General features: G+C 54.4%; 1 protein-coding gene across 9 annotated transcripts in view; it reads left to right on the top strand.

Moving 5' to 3' along the window:
- The window catches only part of Kifc3 (kinesin family member C3), a 73596-nt gene extending 55160 nt beyond the window's left edge, over positions 1-18436 (top strand). For 8 of the 9 annotated variants that reach the window (XM_069992405.1, XM_069992403.1, XM_069992404.1 and 5 more), the window contains 16 exons: positions 8040-8105; positions 8519-8641; positions 8744-8983; positions 9370-9543; positions 9995-10142; positions 10225-10355; positions 12406-12517; positions 13490-13671; positions 14272-14376; positions 15036-15166; positions 15470-15593; positions 15816-15945; positions 16035-16264; positions 16402-16536; positions 17023-17131; positions 17922-18436. In XM_069992405.1, the coding sequence (XP_069848506.1) occupies positions 8040-8105; positions 8519-8641; positions 8744-8983; positions 9370-9543; positions 9995-10142; positions 10225-10355; positions 12406-12517; positions 13490-13671; positions 14272-14376; positions 15036-15166; positions 15470-15593; positions 15816-15945; positions 16035-16264; positions 16402-16536; positions 17023-17131; positions 17922-17947 (2166 nt within the window). In that variant the 3' untranslated portion in view covers positions 17948-18436. Of the gene's footprint in view, positions 1-8039; positions 8106-8518; positions 8642-8743; positions 8984-9369; positions 9544-9994; positions 10143-10224; positions 10356-12405; positions 12518-13489; positions 13672-14271; positions 14377-15035; positions 15167-15469; positions 15594-15815; positions 15946-16034; positions 16265-16401; positions 16537-17022; positions 17132-17683; positions 17711-17921 lie in introns of all 9 variants that reach the window. The other variant, XM_069992406.1, reaches the window with a different exon arrangement.
- Positions 18437-18535: the final 99 nt, after the last annotated feature.

Raw genomic sequence — 18535 nt, 5'->3', positions numbered from 1 at the left:
TAAAGGAGGGAAAAGGACAGGGCTCTGCCCGATGAGCACGTGTATGCCCTGAGGCCAGTACTGGAGCTAAGTTCTAGTGCACCGCAGAGGGGAAGGTATTCTGAGCCGGAGGAACAGCCAGTGTGTGGGGATGGTATGAGTAGAAATGGTGGTGAATGCAAGCCCCAGGTGCTTCTCCAGGGGGCTGGGTTGGTCCAGGGCCTGCCCCGCAGCTCACCCTTGGCCCAAGGCTGCTCTGTCCCTCCTGGAGTGGGCTCCCAAGATACTGCCTGGAAGCAAGAGTGTGTTTCCATTGTTGTTTTGACACAGGGCTTCACCACGTAGCCCAGGCTGGTTTCATGCTCCATGATTCCCCCTCCTCCACTCCCGAGTGCTGGGATTACAGGAGTGCACCACCATATTTGGCTCCAGTTTATTGCTGCTTTGAAGAGCTTTGTTGAGGTAGAATTCACGTGACCATAAAATTCACCCTTTTAAGGCAGACTAGTGTTCATAAGTATATTAAGATAGGGAGCACCTGTTGCTTTATCTAATTTTAGGCTGTTCTTATCACTTCAGTTTAATGTTTTTACACAATTTTTGTTACTTAAAAGTTAAATCATTTTATTCGTATTTAATTTTAAACCTGTAATGCACTCTTCCCCCGACCTCTCTCCCCAGGCTCTGGCATCTGATAATCTACTTGGTATTTTTTTTTTTTTTTTTGCCAGTCCTAGGGCTTGGACTCAGGGCCTGAGCACTGTCTCTGAGCTTCTTTTTGCTCAAGGCTAGGGCTCTACCACTTGAGCCACAGGCCACTTCCACCTTTTTCTGTGTATGTGGTACCGAGGACTTGAATTCAGAGTGCATGCTAGGCAAGCACTCTACCACTATGCCACATTCCCAGCTCATCTACTTGGTATTTTTACGGATTTCTTTCTGATGTTTCATATAAATGAAATCTCGTCACACGTGAGTGGCCATTTACAACTTCAACTGAGGGGAAGGCAAAGGTAGAACACCAGTTTTACCTGGCACCCGGGTCTTTGCTCAAGTTTTAGCCAGGAACTTTCTGACTGCTAGCTCTCTTCTAGAAAGTTCTCAAAATGTGGTCCCTGAAGCTCCAAGTCTCTGAACTGCTCTCTCAGTTCCTGCCCTGTGGCTATATAGCCAACCCCATGGGCCTGGACCATGGGGCTACTGCTCTGTGCCTCAGTTTCCACATGTGTGCAGTGATAAACCAGACGAGTCCCTGGTGCTGCTGCCGAGCCTTCTGCCATCCCCAGGAAGACTTTGGGATCCAAACCTGGGAACAGAGTTTAGTTCTGGCTGGGCCACTGGCCAGAGACCCAACCATAGGATGTCACCTCTGAGCCTCATTTCCGAGTCCTTAATCCTGTGACTAATAACTGTGGCTTTGTGGTTGTTGGGGCATGGCCAGGAACACGGATGGCAAACTGCAAAGTGCGGTGCCTCCTGGGGTGGCACTCCTGGGGTGGTACTTGCAGTGTGACACTAGTGGGTCCTCTGGTCTCCTGGAGCCTCACAGCAGTTTGAGGCTGACGTTGATGTACCAGGTGTTCTGAATTTGCTTTGCTCAGCAGCCCCCACATCGGGCATATCCCACTTTGTGTTCCTGGTGCCTGGGTGCTGCTGACCTTGTCCAAATGCGCCTGCGTCCTGTGGCTGCCTTCCTACCCCCAAAAGGCCATGAGGCCTAGCACAGGGCCAGGGCCCGGCAAGGGGCAGCCGGACTTGTCTCTCTCTAGTCCAAGGCCCAGCACTCGGCAGCCAGGTGACCACAGGGCAGTCGCTCAGTTAAGGCTTCCCCTCCAGGAACCCTGGCTTTTCTCCCTACCCAGTGAGACCCGAGCACCTGCTTCTTGGGACAAGGGGTCAAAGGTGAGCGTCTCCAGAAGCCTCCTGCCCCAGGCAGAGCTGGAAGGGTGGATGGAACTGTGCTGCCACGGTTGGAATCTGGGCTTGGGAACTTTTGCAGGCATCTCACTATTGGCACAAGGAGCCCTGGCACAAGGGTCTGCATGTCAGGCACCTGGGGAACCCAGGCCACAGGGCCACAATGGGCCTTGGTAGGAGGGGGAGAAGGTTTGTAGCTGGTTCCCTTGGTTGTTGGCCACAGCCCCAGGGCCATCCAGGTGGCTTTGAGCTCCCCTGTGCCCTTGAGTCTTCAGGTTCCTAAGATCCTGTCAGGGCTACCTGCTGCTCAGGTGCACCCACTCCTTCCCACCCCTGCACTAAAGGTGGAACTTGCTAGCTGATTCTCAGTTCTGGAAACCAGAGGACTGGCCTCTTATCTATGAGATTGTATAGTATGAGTCCTTTTATGATTGCTGTTCAAATAACAGCATCAAGGCTCCTCCGAGTTGTAGCAGTTGACGAGATATGTAGTGTGTGTGTGTGTGTGTGTGTGTGTGTGTGTGTGTGTGTGTGTGTGTGTGTGTGTGTGTGTGTGTGTGTGTGTGTGTGTGTGTATTTAAATTTTAAAGTGCTGGGGCTCAAACACAGAGCTTTACATGTGCTAGGCAACCAAGCTCTCTGCCACTAAACCACATTCCATCCTGTTTATTGTTTTAATTTCTTTGAGATAGTCTTTCTGTATAGTTCAAGCTGGCCTCTAACTTGGGATCTTTCCTCCTCTACCTCCCAATGCTGGATGACAAGAGTAACCACCACTCCACATCTTTTTTTTTTAATTGTTGTTGTTTCTTTTTGTTTGTTTGTTTGTTTGTTTGTCGGTTGTGGGTCTTGAACCTCAGGATCTAGGTGCTGTCTCTGAGCTCATTTGCTCAAAGCTAGCACTCTATCATTTTGAGCCACAGGACTACTTCTGGTTTTTGGACTGGTTCATTAGAGATAAGAGTCTCATGGGAACTTCCCTGCTATAGCTGGCTTCAAACTATGGTCCTCAGATCTCAGCCTCCTGAGTAGCTAGGATTACAGGCATGAACCACTGGCACCTGGCATTTGTTTCTTTTATTGCTTGTGTTTTGGAGGTCATATCTGGGACATTACTGCCAAATTCAATGTTACAAAGATTTCTCCTGTTTATTTTTTATTGTTTTATATTTAAGAGTTGGAGTTTTTATGTCTGTGACATTTAGGTTTCTGATGCAATTTGAGTGAATTTTGGTCTCTTGCTTAAGGGTCCAGCTGATTGCTTTGAGGGTATTCAGTTTCCCCAGCACCAAATGGCAACTTGTCAAGGGCCATTTGAGTGTACATGTGGGGTTTATGGCTGTGTTATGCCAGTACCGCGCCGCTTTGGTTACTGTAGCCTTGTAAGTTGTGAAGTCAGAAGTGAGACTTCTTCAGTTTTCTTTTTCAGAGTCATTTGTCCACTTAGTATTCCTTGAGTTTTTATGGGAATTTTAGAATGGATTTTAAATTTCTTCAGAAAATGGCAGTATTGTGGTTTGAGTTCAGGGTCTTGCACTTGGTAGGCAGACACTCTACTGCTTGGGCCATACCTTATCCTATCCCCTTTTGGCATTTAGGTTATGAATCCCAGAGAATGTCTCCCTTTTTTTGCTCAGGGTCAGGCTCAGACCCTGCCCGTCCCTCCCCCTACACACAAACACATGTCCTGAGAGGCTAAGACCTCTTGTGTATGCCTCCATGTCTGGCTTGTGTTTTTGAGATGGAAATCTCTGTATCTTTTGTCTGGGCCAGCCTTGAACCATGATCTTCCCCGATCTACATTCCTATGTAGCTGAGCAGGCATGAGCCACTATGTATTACTGAAATCTTAGCACTGCTGTGAAGGCTGAAACCTAGGGCTCTGTGCATGCTTGACCACTGAGCTACCACTGAGCCACACCCCCAGCCCTGACATCTTAACAGTAACTCTTCAGCACATGCCCATAGATGTCTCCCACTCACTGGCCTTCCAGCCATGCTCTCTAGTTGTCAGCGTGTAAGTTTTTAAACTTCTTAAATTTATTCCTAACCATTTTACTCTTTGGCTTGCAATTGTAAGTGAGATTATTTTATTTATCTTTTACTGATATAAAAATAGTTGGGTTTTGTGTGTTAATCTAATATCTCACACCTTAGTACAATTTCTTAGCTCTAACTGGCTTACCTTTTAAAAATCAAATTAGTTGCCAGCATTTTTATGTGTGTATATATAGGTGTGTATGGGAGGGGGTGCTGGTACTTGGGCTTGAATTCAGGGATTGGGCACTGTCCTTTAGGTTTTTCTGCTCAAGGCTAGTTTTCTACTACCTGAGCCACAGCTCCACCTCCAGTTTTCTGGTGGTTAATTGGAGGTAAGAGTCTCAAGGTGCGCTGATGGCTCATGCCTGTAATCTTAGCTGCTCAGGAGGCTGAGATCTGAGGATCATGGTTGAAAGCCAGCTCAGGCAGGAAAGGCTGTGAAACTCTTATCTCTAGTTAACCACCAGAAAACCAGAAGTCGAGCTGTGGCTCAAAGTGGTAGAATGGGCTGGGAATGTGGCTTAGTGCTAGAATGCTTGCTAGCATCCATGAAGTCCTGGGTTCAATTCCTCAATGCCACATAAACAGAAAAAAACTGGAAATGGTGCTGTGGGTCAAGTGGTAGAGCACTAGCCTTGAGAAAAGAGAGGCTCAGGGACAGAGCCCAGACCCTGAGTTCAAGCCCAAGGACCAGCAAAACAAAAACATCATCACAGTGGTGCTAGCCTGAGCAAAAGAGCTCTGGAGCAGTGCCCAGGCCCTGAGTTCAAGCCCCATGACTGACAGGAAAAAAAAAGTCTCAAGGACTTTCTTGCCTAGGCTGGCTTTGAACCAAGATCCTATATCTCACTCTCCTGAGAAGGTAGGATTACAGATTTTGCGAACACTTAAATCTGTTACATTCACACAAAAATTGTAATGACTTTTTATTACCAACAGTTGGCATTCCCACGTGGTAGCCATCGGCTGGACTTGAGTGGGGTGAAGGTCATGAGCATACTGCAGTCCACATTCCTCCTGTCCGTCACACCCTGTGCCAGCCTCCCCCACAGACCCTGCTCCGCTGCACCCTCAGCCACCCAGCACTCATCCTGCATGCACTGATTAAGTACCTTTGCTGCTAGGCACTGGGAGCACAGCACTGCATGGCCCTGCTATTCTAGTGCACACTGGGGAGCCCTCATCCCAAATCCTAAACAATCTCCATGCGATGTGCTGGGTTAGAAGGCTGGGGATGCACAGAGTATATGCACAAGATGACTAAAGTATCATTGAAAGTTACAATAGTTTGCCATTCAGCCCGTGTGTGTGTGTGTGTGTGTGTGTGTGTGTGTGTGTGTGTGTGTGTGTGTGTGTGTGTGTGTGTGTGTGTGTGTGTGTGTGTGTGTGTGTGTGTGTGTGTGTGTGTGTGTGTGTGTGTGTAAAACACAAATGAAATTTGTACTTACACTTGGGTCCTATCCCTGAGAATACTCCAAAATCTTTAAAACAACCCTGAAATACAAAAGCAATTTCTGGTCCCAAGCACTTCAGCTAAGGGAGACTTGTTGTTTAATAGAACATACTAGGAATGCAGGACCTTCCTGTACAGTTACGCATATCGGCTCATTTAATCCTCAAGAAAGCTGGGTCGAGGTGGCCCCATTACATGAGGCAATCGAGAGGCACAGAGAGGTGAAGAGACTTGTCCGAGGTTACCAGTGGATAAGCTGAGGCCGTGATCAACCTGGGCAGTCACTGCCAATTGGCAATCTCAGTGCTGTTCCTGCCCATTAGCATCGGAAGGACCCAATGTCATCCCTTGGTGGTAGAGACGTCTGTGTGGCAGTGGCTGGTCAGTCCAGGCCAGCAGTCACCTGGGCAGGATGGGGATGGGTGGCTGTGAAAGGGGTGCTCTTCTGGCCCCCTCAGAAGGGGGGGGGCAGTTTCTTGTGCTGACTCAGCAAGGCTCAGCAGTGCTGTTGGGAGAGCCCGGTCCCCTGCCCCTCCCCTTTCCCCAGGCTGCTGATGCACTGGCTGGGCATGGTGGGAGGTAGGGAGTAATAGGCAGGTTGGCTCAAGAGGCCACCCTGGAGCAGACAAGCTCTGAAAGCACAGACCTGAGCAGGCGTACCCCACCTCTGCTGAGTCTGTTCCACGGGGGCGTGTAAATATAAATGCAGGTTTGTGTCAGATCAGCAAGGAGACAGGCCTCGGCTCCCTCCACCCCCAGGAGGGCAGGGTCTCAGTGTCTTTAGCTTGAGCTGGGGGGGGGTCACCCCAGCCCTAGCCAGCAGACTTCTCACCTCTGGAGTGTCCTCTGTGCCCTCCAGGGACAGGAGGCTGCTGTCCCCTGCTCGCTGATGCTGGAGCATGCATAGCTGCCCCTTGGTTGCCACTGTGGTATTTATTGAGCATCTATTGTGTGTTGGCTCATGGGCACAGGCCTATGGCTGGGACAGCTGTGGTGGTCGCGGGGAGATTGTAGGGCTGGAGAGCTGGTTTTTTTCTGCCCAGGGCCAAGTGGGTATTTATACCATCCTTCGCGGGCCTTACAGAGTGACCAGTTCAGGCACACAGCCGCAGCAACTGATACGCAGCACAGGAACATACCTGTCTGCCTGTGTCAAATGATTTTGAAGGGCTTAGATACCCGTCACCCCTCCGCTCACCACCCCTGCGGAGGAAGACCCTTCTTCTGGCCCCTGTCTTCTACCCTTACTGCTCCTAGCCCTGTCTGTGTCTGTCCAGTTCTCTAGACATTTTGTTTGTTTCTAACTTCTTTCCTGCTGGCTCTCAGGGGCTCCAATGAGTAGCATAGTGGGACAGGCATGATGGGGTGCGGTCACCTTGGCCCAGATGCCCTGTGGCGTCCATCCGCCTCTCAGCTGGGCTCCCCTGTCTGCTGCCCAAGATGCACCCCAAAGGTGTGCTCAGGATTTGACATCTCTGACCCAGAGGCTTTTTACAGTCTCTTCCTCAGCACCCTTCCTCATGGCCAGCTCATCCTTAGCAGCAGCACCTTTGCAAGGGTGCCTCACAGGTTTCAGCAGAGCAGAGCACCCCAGGTCCCCATTGTGATGTGAGAAGGGGATCTAGCTGGTTATCGGCTGGGTAGGGGAAGTGGTAGCTCCAGCAAGCACCAAACCCCACTTGAGATGGTCCCAGGAAGTTGGGGCCTGGCATCATCCTAAGCAGGAAGAGTCCCTCTTCTTTCTGGGTGGGAGGAACAGTCTTTGAGACTTAGCCATTACTGGACAGCGTGGAGAATTTGCCAGCTCTCAGTGCAGCCTGAAGACTCTCCGCTTGTTTTTATTATACTCAGTGTTCTCCCTGGTTTTTGTTTGTTTTTAGTGCCAGTACTGGAGCTTAAACTCAGGACCTCGCACTCTTTATGACTATGGAATGAGAGGCTGCCTCTCGTGAGCCTCTCTTCTTCCCTCCAGCCCACAGCACCCCTCACTCCAGGCTCTCAGTCAGATTAGGCATTAGTCCTGGGCACTTGAGTCCACTGGTCCAAGTTTGTCCCTACCTGCTCAGCCCATGGCCCAGTGCTCTCTAGGAAGGAGTGTAGACCAAGGTAAATGGTTGCAGGTGACCATGCAGGACCCGCCCTTGTTACCTGCTCAGCCTCCAAGAGGCCCTGAGCCACTGTTCCACCTTGGGGGATCCAGGCTGCCACTGCTGGCCTGGGCCTTTGCCTGGAAGTAGGGATGGATTCCATGGCCCACTTCCTCGCCAACCCCACTCTAATGTAGGGTAGCCAGCTCAGGGCTTGTGGGGCCTGCAGTCCATACAAGTTGGAGGCTCTTTGTTAAGACAATGTGAAATTATAGATAGGGCCCTCAGATGGGGCATGTGCCACGAGGAGGCCCAAGGCTCCCTGGGCACTGCTCCTGGGGCGGCCAGGCCAGCGGGCTGGGCTCCCCTCCAGCCCTCCCTGAGAAGCACAGGCTGGCTCTGTTCCTGCGGGAAGAGCGCATGGACTGCGCTGTTGGGAGCAGACTGACTTTCTCTTATCTGGAGTGCCAGGCACAGTCTGGTGCTGAGGCTGTGGGTCACAGGTCACTGGAGCCACCCCCAGGCTCCCAGTGCCCCTAACCCACCCTGCTCTGTGCCCGCAGGTGGAGAATCTGAAGGAGAAGCTCATTAGCCAGGCGCAGGAAGTGAGCCGACTGCGATCGGAGCTGGTGAGGCTTCCTTCTGGTTCCAGCCCGAGGAGGGGGCAGGTGCCCAGTCTCTTCACCCCATCACTGACCCCTCCCACCTCGTCTCTGCCTTGAATCCCTGCCTGGCCAGCACCCTCAGTGGGCATGTGCATCCCAAGGGCAGGAGGTTGGATCTGATTCGCTGATGTACAATAGGAGTGTGAACTCTGCATAAATGTGACTTCTTGTTATTTTCACACTCAGGAAAATAGACCCAGAGGGGCGGGGGCAGCAGGGAGGGAGCTCCAGCCTCCCCCTCCTGCCTCCCTTCCGCTGTCTGTCTCACTGAGCTCCTGCCTTCTTCCCTCTCCGCTCCTCACCTTTCTTGTCTCTCCTCACTGCTCCTTTCTCCCTGCCCTTGCCCCATGCCCCCGCTGGGCCCCGGCTCTCCGCAGGGAGGCACAGACTTGGAGAAGCACCGGGACCGGCTGATGGTGGAGAATGAGCGGCTGAGGCAGGAGCTGCAGGAGCTACGGGCGCAGCCTGCGGCGCCCTGCCCGGGCTGTGAGCACAGTCAGGTGAGCTGGTGGGGTGAGCCCTGACCCTCGGTCCCTAAGGCTGTGTCCCTCACACTGCCCCCGCCCCTCCCTCTGTCCCCTGGGCCTCCTGATTGTCTGCAGGAAAGCACCCAGCTCCGAGACAAGCTGTCCCAGCTGCAGCTGGAGGTGGCAGAGAACAAAGGCATGCTGTCAGAACTGAACTTGGAGGTCCAGCAGAAGACGGACCGGCTGGCCGAGGTAGAGCTGCGGCTCAAGGACTGCTTGGCTGAGAAGGCACAGGAAGAGGAGCGGCTCAGCCGGCGCCTGCGGGACAGCCACGAGACCATCGCCAGCCTGCGGGCCCAGTCACCACCAGTCAAGGTGAGCCACAGCGGGGCAGCCTTGAGCAAGTGCCCGGAGCAAGCCCTGGACTCAGCTCAGGACTGGCACAGAAGAGGGGCTTGTGGCGAATCACCTGGTCTAAATGGTTCCTTTGGGTTCTTTCCTGTTTTGCTCTGCCTAGAGCCAGGCAGAGGGAACTAGTACCTCGAAAGGGCTGTTCATGCCAGATCCAGGTGCACCAAAGCTTCTAGATTCTGCCCTGCTTGTCAGTGGTGCCCAGGCTGGGCACAGCCGACGCCCAGCAAGCTCTCATTAAGATGAGAGGCTCCTGTAGTTTCCACCAGGGTTTCTTTGTGGGTGATTCTTGGAATGCGGCTGCTGGCATCAGAGGGCGCCCATGGTGACATCCTTCCTACATCCTGTAGTACGTCATCAAGACAGTGGAGGTGGAGTCATCGAAAACCAAGCAAGCCCTCAGCGAGTCCCAGGCTCGGAACCAGCACCTGCAGGAGCAGGTGGCCATGCAGCGGCAGGTGCTGAAGGAGATGGAACAGCAGCTTCATAGCTCACATCAGCTGACAGCCCAGCTCCGGGCTCAGGTGTGCAAGCCACTGTGGGGAGTAGACAGGCTGGGTGAAAGCCAGAGGCGAAGCATTTGGGGAACCCACAGACCCAGGGTCCAGTCCTTCTTCCCCTTCATGTCTATGGGACCAAGGGAAGGTTTTGCTCAAGTCTCTGTTTCCTCATCTCTAACATGATCTGGTCACAGGAACCTCTTTCCAGGGCGGGCTCAGGTGCATCACAGGATATACTCTCTTCCTGGGGCACACGGCTTAGATGCCTGCTCTGTGCCTGGGACAGACTGGGCTGGTGCCAGACAATGGCTAGGAGGTGGTGGGACAGAGAAGGCCATTCCACCCTTTTACTCCAGTGTGTGGTAATGGGCCTGTAGCATTGGGAGGACTTACAGCAGGAGGGTGGGACTTCTAGCAGTGGGGCGGGACTTCCTTCTGCACCCAACCCTGAGCTTTCTCTTGTCCTGGCCACCAGATTGCCATGTATGAGGCAGAGCTAGAGCGAGCACACGGACAGATGCTGGAGGAGATGCAGTCCCTGGAAGAGGACAAGAACCGGGCCATCGAGGAGGCCTTTGCCCGAGCCCAGGTGGAGATGAAGGCTGTGCACGAGAACCTGGCAGGTGAGCCTGCCAGCTGGGCTCTGCCTACCCAAGCCAGGCCCTGTAGCCGGTTCACATCACAGCTCACCCTGTGTTTCCACAGGCGTCCGGACCAACCTGTTGACACTGCAGCCAGCCCTGCGGACCCTCACCAATGACTACAATGGGCTTAAGAGGCAGGTTCGAGGCTTCCCAATGCTGCTGCAGGAGGCGCTCAGGAGTGTCAAGGCCGAGGTGAGCAGGGAGTGTGTGAGCTGGACCACAGAAGCCCTGCAGCCATCAACCTGAGGCTGCCTTTCTGCCCCAGCCCCCAGGCTACAGCCCCATCTGGCTCCCAACACATGGACACGCCTGTTTAGAAATAGATTGGGACAAGATTTGTATGTTTGTCTTACTATGATTGCTTACTCCCCCTACCCCCTCTTTGGAGACAGGGTCTCATTTTGTAGCTCAGACTGACCTTGAGGGCAGGGATTGTAGGCATGTACCATCATGCCTGGCTCTGTGTGTCTGAGCACACACACACCCATGCGCCAATAATGGAGCTTGAACTCTATCCCTGAGCTTTTTCACTGAAGGCTTGTTAGTGTTCTGTAACTTGAGCCACAGCTATACTTGTGGGTTTTTTGGTGGATAATCAGGGATAAGAATCTCCTGGACCACTCCTGCCTGGGTTGGCTTCAAACCATGATCCTCAGATCACTATGATTATAGGTATGAGGCATTAGTGCCTGGCTTAGAACTAGCTTTTTTTTTTTTTTTTTTTTATCATGGGGCTTGAACTCTGGACTTGGGTGCTGTCCCTCAGCTCAAGGCTAGTGCTCTACCACTTGAGTCACAATGCCGCTTCTGGTTTTCTGGTGGTTCATTGGAGATAAGGGTCTCAGGGGCTGGGAAGGTGGCTTAATGGTAGAATGCTTACCTTGAATGCATGAGGCCCTGGGTTCGATTCCTCAGGACCACATAAGCAGAAAAAGCCAGAAGTGGAGCTGGGAGCTCAAGTGGTAAGAGTGCTATCCTTGAGCTGAAGAGCTGAGGGACAGCGCCCAGGCCCAGAGTTCAGGTCCCACGACTGACCAAAAAAAAAAGTCTCAGATCTTAGCCTCCTGAGTAGCTAGGATTACAGGTGTGAGCCACCAGTGCCCGGCTTGTGCCTCGCTTTTTAGTTATCTTTTAAACCAAACATGTTCACATAGCACAGCCGTGCTACACATAGCCTTAAGTTTGAGTTTAATTCCTTTTTTTTTTTTTAAGATAGGTTCTCACTATGTAGCAAAGGCTGGACTCAACCTTTCAGTTTTGTTGCCTTAGCCTCCCAAGTGCTGGTATTCTAGACAGGCATACCATAGCCCAGATTTCTATGTTTAATTTTTCCCCACCTTTGATGCTAAGATGGAGCCAGAGGCTCATGCATACCAGGCAAGCATGGTGCCATGTTCCCAGCCCCTCATTTAGTTTTCTAGAGCTGTAGTTACACAGTATGAGAACAGCCGGTTTTACTTGCCTCTTATGTGTCTCCCCTGTGCTGAGCTTTTTTTTTTTTTTTTTTTTTGGTCGGTCGTGGGGCTTGAACTCTGGGCCTGGGCGCTGTCCCTCAGCTCTTCAGCTCACGGCGAGCGCTCTACCACTTGAGCTACAGTGCCACTTCCGGTTTTCTGGTGGTTTATTGGAGATAGGAGTCTCCTATCTCCTGCCCAGGCTGGCTTTGAACCGCGATCCTCAGATCTCAGCCTCCTGAGTAGCTAGGATTACAGGCGTGAGCCACCAGTGCCCGGCTGTGCTGAGCTTTATACCTGATGGCTCCTTGAGTTTGTGTGACTGCTCTTCAGAGACTTAATCTATTCAGAGAACAGAAAATAGTTCTTGACTGGGTACCAGTGGCTCATTCTTGTAATCCTAGCTACTCAGGAGGCTGAGACCTGGAGGATACCAGTTTGAAGCCAGCCTGGAGAGGAAAGTCTTGGCTAATCTACAATTAGCCAGCAAAATAATGGATTGGAGGCATGGCTCAAGTGGTAGAGCACCACCTGTGCATTTGAGTCCAGCTGAGTTATGTAATCAAGTGTTTGTGCTGTGCAGTGAACGCTGAGCCCTACTCTTTGCTTGTTCTCGGTTGCTGGCACTCAGTTTCCCCCTCTGTAAAATGGGTGTTCTTTGAGAAAATGCTGAGGTAATGTATGCCAAGTACTCAGCTTGGGCAGGAGACAGCACCTGTGGTGGTTAAGGTGAGGCTGGTGGAGCCAGCCCCGTGGTGGCTTTGTCATCAGAGTGTGCATGCCCCCAGATTGGCCAGGCTATTGAGGAGGTCAACAACAACAACCAGGAGCTGCTGCGCAAGTACCGCCGGGAGCTGCAGCTGCGCAAGAAGTGCCACAACGAGCTTGTGCGGCTGAAAGGTGAGTGCAGGTGGTCCAGCAGGGCTTGGACCAGCTCCTCCCCGCCTGTGCACCAGGCATCCTCAGAGAAATATCCCAGTCCTCTGTCCACAAGGAGCTTGGCCCAGGGCCAGTGTGTGGCTGGTCATGATCCATCTTGCTCTTGAACTTGAGTCAGTGGTCAAGTTTCTTCCCATGGCAGTTATTCCTAGGCCTTACGTGGCTGAGGGGCGGGGCAGGGCAGTACTGTGTGGTGGCTGACCTGGAGCCCCCTCAAGCCTGAAGCTCACAAGCTCTGAGAAGCATCTGCACCTGCCCAGTGCATAGACTATGGCAGATAAAAACGCCCTTGCCTTCTTCATGCTCATTTTAGTTGGAGTAGGGGTGATCATTAGTCACCCCGAGAACCCCAAGGGTTCCCCCAGGATTGAAGGGAGCCCAGAGAGCCAGCCCCTGGGTACAGGTGGGAGGGCGTTGGGAGCGTTTCACATAGCTACAGCCAGAACTGGAGGGGACAGGTGGACGGAGGGAGGCAGGGCCCTGCTGGCTTGGAACTATAGGGTAGCATGACCATCTTGTGCCACCAAGCACTCCTGTGCTGGCCCCTGTCAGTGCCCATCAGCTCTCTACCTCCTGGCTGGTCCTGTTTGCTCATCAGGTGCCCAGGCCCTGTACTGGCATTCGGTGCCCTTTAGATCAAGTCCTGTTGCTCAAGGAGGAGACTTGAGTCCATGGAGGAGAAAGTGCCTGAACCCTACCAGTGGCTTTCCTCTAAAGCCACAGCACCCTGTACCGCCCCCACCCCCCCCCCCCCCACACACACACCTGAGTGAATCCATTCTGTGTGAGACTCACTAGTTAGGGCTTGGCGGGCCATCTTGCCCTGGTGAGCTTTTCTTTAAAGACGGGGACCTCCTGTGGCTGCTGATGGGCCCCGGGTGACAGAGTGGAGGCAGTCTGTTCTTGACCCAGCTCCATCTCCATCCATCCCAGGAAACATCCGGGTGATTGCTCGTGTCCGGCCAGTCACCAAAGAGGATGGGGAAGGACCCGAGGCGACCAATGCTGTGACCTTCGATCCTGATGACGACTCCATCATCCACCTGCTACACAAGGGCAAGCCTGTGTCCTTCGAGCTGGACAAGGTCTTCTCCCCAGGGGCCTCACAGCAGGACGTAAGTCTCACCCGAGGAGAGGGGGCAGAGCTAACAACAAAGTATAAGAGTGGGGAGCAGGATGAAGTGTGGAACTAAGTCTCGCAGTGACTGTGGCCTCTGTCCGGCCTCCCCAACTAGCAGCTTCCTCCTGCAGCCATCACCCTGGAAGCCCAGTGGTGAGCCTCAACCATGATAGCACCGTGGGGTCACATCTCTGCCCAGGGCTAGCCTGCCAGGCCCATCTGGCCTATGTCCTCCTTTCCCTGGGTCTGGCTTTCCCTTTGCTGTTTACTGGCAGGCAGGCAAGCAGGCCGGCAGGCCAGCCCAGGCCTAGGCCTGAGGTGGTGCCAGGCACATAGTAACCTCTTTTTGTTTTCTTGCACCCTTCCTTGACAGCAGAGGAGCCGAGGGTGGGCCCTAAACTCCATGATGCCATCGGTGGGCAGCAGCCAGGCTGCCCACTGCTGTCCAAGGCAATGACTTCAGTATGAGCTAGATGGAGTACCACATGCTGTTACCAGTGAAGGAGACTGTGGGCTGGAAAGTGGCAGGGCCTGCTGGGACCCCTGGTCCCAGCAGCCTTAGAAGCTAAGTTCCTCACTGACTCGTGTCCTCCAGGTGTTCCAGGAGGTGCAGGCCCTGATCACCTCTTGCATTGATGGCTTCAATGTCTGCATCTTTGCCTATGGCCAGACAGGTGCAGGCAAGACATATACAATGGAGGTATGGAGGAGAGCGTCTGCTGAAGGGGTGGGGTTCTGAGTACGTGGACCAGTCCCCACTGCCACAGGGGCACAGTGCCACCCTGGGGAGGTGGCATTGGGGGTCCCAAGGGAGCTGATGGACCTGCCCTTGGCATCTGGATAGTTCTGTGTAGGAGGGAGCACTGGGCCTCAATCATGCTAGGCTAGAAGAATCAGGCCTCCAGGCAGGACTGGGAGTGGGGAGGGCTGTGAGAGGGGGAGGTGGGGCTTCTAGGGCCCAGGCAGGGACCCTGAATTTCTTCTAGAAAGGCAGGTGAGCCCATGGCTCCGTGGGCACATCTCCACCTCTACTACCCTTCCACACCCAGAGCCTAAGTCATGGCTACCTGACATTGAGCCTGAGAGAACGGTGGGAGGGAATTCAGAGCAGCCCAGGAGGGGCCCCAGAGTCTGTGATGCTCAGCTGTGTGCAGGCCGCGCCAGGCCCACCCCCTGCTCCGTGACGTCTCAGGGCTGAGCTCTCCCAGAGTGGTAGTGGTGAAGTCACATGGAATGGGTACAAGGCACTTGGCACCAGCATGTAGATGGGAGCCTGAGGCTAGGAAGCTGGCCAGTGAGGACAGCTGAGGGTGACATGCTGTGTGAGCATGAGCAGGGTCATGCAGGATTTCCTTCCAGGGAACCCCCGAGAACCCCGGCATCAACCAGCGGGCCCTGCAGCTGCTCTTCTCTGAGGTGCAAGAGAAGGCCTCCGACTGGCAGTACACCATCACTGTCAGTGCAGCCGAGATCTACAACGAGGTCCTCAGGTGAGCCTGGGCCCTGGCCACTGTGGGGCCGTGGCGTGGGGAGGGCAGCAGAACCTTCTTGGTGGAGTCGGGTTCTTTGCCACAAGTAGGGTTGACTCAGCTCAAGAGGGCATGGTGGTGGTGTTGGCGGTGGCAAGATTGGGCAGAAGGCCTTGCCCAAGGGCACCTCCCTTGGGCTCCATAGGGCTAGAGAAGAGGCCAGCCTGGCCCTTCTGTGAAGGTGTGATGGGGTGCGGGAGGGGCACCTTCTAGGCTGGGGTCTGGTGCAGGTCCGGCAGAGGCCAGATGTTCCCATCTATCCAGGGATCTGCTGGGAAGAGAGCCTCAGGAGAAACTGGAGATCCGGCTGTGTCCGGATGGCAGCGGGCAGCTGTATGTGCCAGGGTTGACGGAGTTCCAGGTGCAGAGCGTGGAGGACATCAACAAGGTGAGGGAGGGCCCGGGGGGGTTCTAGGAGCTGGGGAAGTGCTGCAGGAGAGCTGCCCTAGAGCAAGACAGAGCACCAATGGTGGGCCTGACACAGCCCTCAGCCCCTGAGCCTGCTTCCTCATCTAAAAGGCATAGAGCAGCGTGTTAGCCTTCAGAGAGGAGCTCAGGAGTGGGGTGATTCTGAGGCCCCCTACTTCCAAGCCTGCACTCCTCCCCCCAGGTGTTTGAGTTTGGCCACACAAACCGTACCACGGAGTTTACCAACCTGAATGAGCACAGTTCCCGCTCGCATGCCCTGCTCATCGTGACGGTGCGAGGCGTGGACTGCAGCACAGGCCTCCGCACCATCGGTGAGGAACAAGGACAACCTGGCCTGAGGACCCCAGAGGTTCCCCCCAGGCCTCCAGCAGTTTTGACCCACCCCACACCCTCCCCACAGGGAAGTTGAACCTGGTAGACCTGGCTGGGTCTGAGCGCGTGGGCAAGTCGGGGGCTGAGGGCCACCGCCTGCGGGAGGCACAGCACATCAACAAGTCCTTGTCGGCCTTGGGGGACGTCATTGCTGCCCTCCGCTCCCGCCAGGGCCACGTGCCCTTCCGCAACTCCAAGCTCACCTACCTGCTGCAGGACTCGCTCAGTGGAGACAGCAAGACACTCATGGTGGTACAGGTGAGGGGTGGGGAGCAGGCGCCCCGCCCTCGGGCCCAAGTTCACCCCTCTGCGCCTTGGGCTTTCCTGCCACGTTTGGCCCTAGAACTCCTGGCCCCTCCACCATCCCCAGGGGTGGCAGCTCTTCTGTCCCCTAGGTGTCCCCTGTGGAGAAGAACGCCAGCGAGACACTGTATTCCCTCAAGTTTGCTGAGCGGGTGCGCTCCGTGGAACTGGGCCCCGGGTCTCGCCGCACAGAGCTTGGGTCCTGGTCAAGCCAAGAACATCTGGAGGTGCGGGGGCAAATGCAGGACTGTCCCTAAGGGGAGGAGTGTGTGTGTGTTGGGAGGGGGGCGGGGGAATCTGAGGAGTGTGTGTGTGTTTGGAGGGGGGTGGGGGAATCTGAGGAGTGTGTGTGTGTGTGTGTGTGTGTGTTGGGAGGGGGGCGGGGGAATCTGCCCAGAGGTGTTTGAGTTAGAACTTGAACCCAAACTCATCAACCTCAGTCATTCATCTTTCCTCTTGGTCTTAGAGGTGGGATGGGGGTGTTGTATTCGAGGTAAGTTTGCAGCCTGGGACATGGTGAAAACTAGTTTCCTTCTTTGTATGACTGCATTTGATGCCTGCAGTAACTTCTCCACGAATGAGGGGCCTTCTTCATATGCCCATTTTGCAGATGAGCAAACTGAACTTGAAGAGTGGAGGGAGGCCCAGTGGGGTGGGAGGGGAGGAGCCAGGGCAGCCTGGGCCCCCAGCCCACCCCTCCTTCCTGTTCACAGTGGGAGCCAGCTTGCCAGACACCACAGCCCTCAGCACGGGCCCATTCAGCCCCCACTTCTGGAACCAGTAGCCGCCCTGGCTCTATCCGGAGGAAGCTGCAGCCCTCAGGTGAGCCCGGTGGGGAGTGAGCCTTCCCCTCACAATCACAGCCATAGGGTTGCCCATACCTAGTTGAGCTATTTCTTTACCTCATAAATTAACACGGTGGCACATACCTATAATCCCAGCAGATCACAACTTTTGAGACAAGGTCTAGGTTACAGAGCCAGCCTAGGTAACCTAGACCTTGTCTCAAAGTAAACATTCCAGAGGACTAGGCAGGTAGTTCAGTGGCAGAGGGTTGCCTGGTAAGTTCATGGCACCAAGTTCAATCCCCAGAATCAGAAAAGGAAAAACAAAACAGGAAACTTGAGACCTTCTCCTACCACCCTGTCCTGCCTGCCTGCCAGCCAGTACTGTGGAGAGGATTCTCACTGCCTCCTCCAGCATTCCCCATGCCACGCTGGGCTGGGTACCCATGTTCTAGAGAGGGTCTATAGTCTAGGGCAGACGCACCTGACTGGGCTCCTCAGAAGAGGGCCTGAGTCTAAAGGGGCAGGGGCAGCAGTGTCCTGTGTGGGAGCAAGGCCCCCAGTGAGACGCCTGTTGCTTTGATTTCAGCCTGACGGCTGGGGCTGATGTCTCCAGGTGAGTGGGGCCAGGGGCCTGGGCTGCCTGCCTGCCACCCACTGCCACCCGGCTTAGGTTGCAGGGTTCTGTGGGAGCTCAACTGCTCTGGGCTGGGCTGCCTTTCGCTGCCTGCTGTCTGTGTGCTTCTGCCAGCCTTGGTTGCTCTTGCACCTCCTTTGGGCATGTCTACCACGCCAGGAGGCAGCCGACGGTTTGCCTTTCCTTACAGGGAGGTCGAGGCCAGTGCCTGTTTGAGGATGCATCATCCTGCTGGGCCTGGAGCTAGGCCCATAGACCTCGCCACCTGCTCCTGCTATAGCACCGGGACAGCAGGAAACAGGCCCGTGGATGAGAGTTCGCCCACCATGACTGCTCAGATGAAGACACGCGCAGAAGGAAAGCAGTGTCTATGTGTGGCTCTAGGCATGCGTGGCAGGGTCTGGAGGGCCCAGGAACCATGGGAATGGGGTTGGGCTGGTGGCACCTTGGCTCCTTTCACAGAAGGGGAACCTCCCACACATCCCCAGTGGGGCATGTACATAGTGTTCCTAGGTGTACATAGAGCCTGGCTCTGCCCAGGGCTGGGCTGTATTTATAGACGCAGAGGCCAGTGGGTGGGGTTCTGTGTCCCCTCGTCTGCCTGGCCCCACTGGCTTCTTGACATGCTGCTCTTCCCTCCACAATCCTATTTAAGAACTTTTGGAAGCTTAGCCATTTTTGTTAAAATAAAAGCTTTTTTACACACATGGAGTCTGGCTTGGTCACCCCTGTGGTACCCTCCCTTCCCACAGCTGGCTAGTCACCACAGCCCTGCAGGACCTGGACTGCCAGGAGTCCTCATGG

The sequence above is a fragment of the Dipodomys merriami genome, unplaced genomic scaffold (assembly GCF_024711535.1).
Source record: "Dipodomys merriami isolate MVZ:Mamm:240054 unplaced genomic scaffold, mDipMer1.0.p SCAF_41, whole genome shotgun sequence".
NCBI lineage: Eukaryota > Metazoa > Chordata > Mammalia > Rodentia > Heteromyidae > Dipodomys > Dipodomys merriami.
The sequence above is the reverse complement of the archived record's forward strand: the minus strand, read 5'-3'. Positions and strand labels throughout refer to the sequence as shown.